Genomic DNA, 2,732 nt, shown 5'->3' with positions numbered 1-2,732 from the left:
AGATCGTTCCTCTACGTCTTACGGCTAACAAGAGAAACGTTCACGTAAACCTGTTATACATATTGGATGCACGACGCAACGATACGGTGGGTCATTACGTTTGGATAAGCCAGCTCTCGCGATTGCTCTCGAACGAGATAAACAAGACCAAAACCAAAAAGTTCATATGCGATCGGTAGGTGCATTGTTATTTTCTTCTAGTTTACCTGTAATAATTAACAACCAATTGCAATTTCAGATGTCTGCATTATTTTTATTCGATCGAGAAATTATCCGAGCATACCGTGGACTGCGAAAGGATGAACGAGTGCGCGATTGTTCTTCCCAAAGAGGAGGATAAATGGCTTTCGTTTCGCAACTACGATCGAAAGGAGCGACTCCCGTACGTGGTATACGCGGATTTGGAATGTCTTTTGGAAAAGAAGGACGAGGGGGAAGGTTTTATGACAACGGAAAATGGATTCGGTTATCAACGTCACAGAGCGTTTAGCGTCGGTTATTATGTCAGGTGCGCGTTAGGCGATGAATCGTCATCGATTTATATATCGCATCGCGGTCAGGACTGCGTTTCGTGGTTCGCGAAAGAATTGAATTCTCTAGCGCATCGCGCGAAAGATACCCTTGGCGCGGTCGCCCCTATGATGGAGCTGACGAGAGAGGAGACGCGTGATTTTTCGGACTCGACGTTTTGTCACATATGTGGCAAAATATTCCTGACGACGGATGTACGTGTGCGCGATCATTGTCATATCACCGGACGTTATAGAGGTGCGGCGCATTCGTATTGTAATTTAAATTACCACAATTCCTTTGTGATTCCGGTGTTCTTTCACAATTTATCTGGATACGACGCGCATTTTATAATTAAAGAAATCGCAAATGAATACGAGGGTAGAGTTGATCTGTTACCGTTAAACAAAGAGACGTATATTTCTTTCACGAAGAATGTAAGTTCTACGAGAGAGAAGAAATGGCATAACTGCGTAAAATTACGATTCGTGGATTCGTATAAATTTTTAAATGAAAATCTCGGCAAATTGGTGTCGTACCTAGATCGCGACGACTTGCGGATAACGCGATCGATGTTTTCCGATTTGGATGACGAGGATTTTGAATTGCTCACGCGCAAAGGCGTGTTTCCGTACGAATACCTCGACAGCGTCGATAGGTTGAACGACACGGAGTTACCGTCGCGGGAGGCTTTTTACAGCTCGTTAACCGGAGAGGAGGTGTCCGAAGACGATCACAAGCACGCCGTAATGGTTTGGGAACGGTTTAATATTCGAAATCTAGGCGAATACAGCGATCTGTATTTGAAAACGGACGTGCTACTACTGGCGGATGTCTTTGAAAAGTTTCGCGAAAACAGCATAGAGAGTTACGGTTTGGATCCGGCTCATTATTACACGTTACCCGGTTATACGTGGGACGCGATGTTGAAATACACGGGTGTTCGTTTCGAACTTCTGACCGATATCGACATGGTGTTGTTCGTGGAGCGTGGCGTGCGCGGCGGTCTTAGTCAGTGTTCGAATAGATATGCGCGTGCTAATAACAGATATCTACCGTGTTACGATTCGTCGCAACCGTCGTCGTTTCTCATGTATTACGACGTAAATAATTTGTACGGTTGGGCGATGTGCCAACCGTTACCATACTCGTGTTTCCAGTGGCTCGACGATATCGCCAATTTCGACGTAATGTCGGTTTCCGCGGATTCTTATTTCGGTTACATTCTCGAGGTAGATCTCGCGTATCCGCACGAGCTGCACGACGCTCACGCGGATCTTCCATTTTGTCCCTTGCGCGCCACGCCTCCCGATAGGCGGAACGTCAAGCTTCTGGCCACGCTTCACGATAAGTCGCATTATGTCATACATTATCGCAACCTACAACAATGTCTGCGACACGGATTGCGCTTAACGAGAATTCATCGCGTGTTACGATTCGCGCAATTTCCATGGCTGCGCGGTTATATAGAATTGAATACGAGATTTAGGATTGGGGCGACAAACGAGTTCGAGAGAAATATGTATAAGCTGATGAATAACGCGGTTTTCGGAAAGACAATGGAAAATGTGCGCGATCGCGTGGACGTGCGTCTCGTGACGAGCTGGGATGGTAGACACGGAGCGGAGGCGCTAATCGCCAAACCGAACTTTCACAGTAGAAGCATCTTCGCTGAGGATCTGATGGCTATTGAATTGCGTCGCTTAGAAGTGACCATGAACAAACCGTTGTACGTTGGCATGGCTATTTTAGAAATAGCCAAAACGCGCTTATACGAATTTCATTACGATTATATGTTGCCCTTGTATCGAGACAAGTGTAAAATCATGTATACGGACACGGACAGCTTGATATATTTCATCGAATGTTACGATGCGTACGAGGATATGAAACGTTTTATCGATCGATTCGACACGAGCAACTTTCCGGAAAATAATCCGTACGCCATGCCGTTGGTGAATAAGAGTGTACCGGGTTTGATGAAGGACGAGAACTGCGGCGCTATTATGACGGAATTTGTGGGTTTGAGGGCGAAGATGTACGCCACGAGAGTTTTGGGGGGGAGGAACACGAAGAAAATTAAGGGTGTGAAGAAAAATGTGGTGGAGAGAACGATTACGTTCGACGATTTCACGCGATGCCTATGAAACGATATAGAAATGACGCGTCGTCAGTCGAGCGTGCGATCCAGGCTGCACGAGGTGTACACGTTTTCCGAAATG

General features: G+C 46.1%; 1 protein-coding gene across 1 annotated transcript; it reads left to right on the top strand.

Annotated features, from left to right (window-relative positions):
- Nucleotides 1-299: 299 nt before the first annotated feature.
- Nucleotides 300-2,657, top strand: LOC118648637. The gene has a single exon (XM_036294988.1). It carries the CDS (start codon nucleotides 300-302, stop codon nucleotides 2,655-2,657), a length of 2,358 nt encoding a protein of 785 aa, XP_036150881.1.
- Nucleotides 2,658-2,732: the final 75 nt, after the last annotated feature.

This window comes from Monomorium pharaonis, unplaced genomic scaffold (assembly GCF_013373865.1).
Source record: "Monomorium pharaonis isolate MP-MQ-018 unplaced genomic scaffold, ASM1337386v2 scaffold_559, whole genome shotgun sequence".
NCBI classification, from domain to species: domain Eukaryota; kingdom Metazoa; phylum Arthropoda; class Insecta; order Hymenoptera; family Formicidae; genus Monomorium; species Monomorium pharaonis.
The sequence above is the reverse complement of the archived record's forward strand: the minus strand, read 5'-3'. Positions and strand labels throughout refer to the sequence as shown.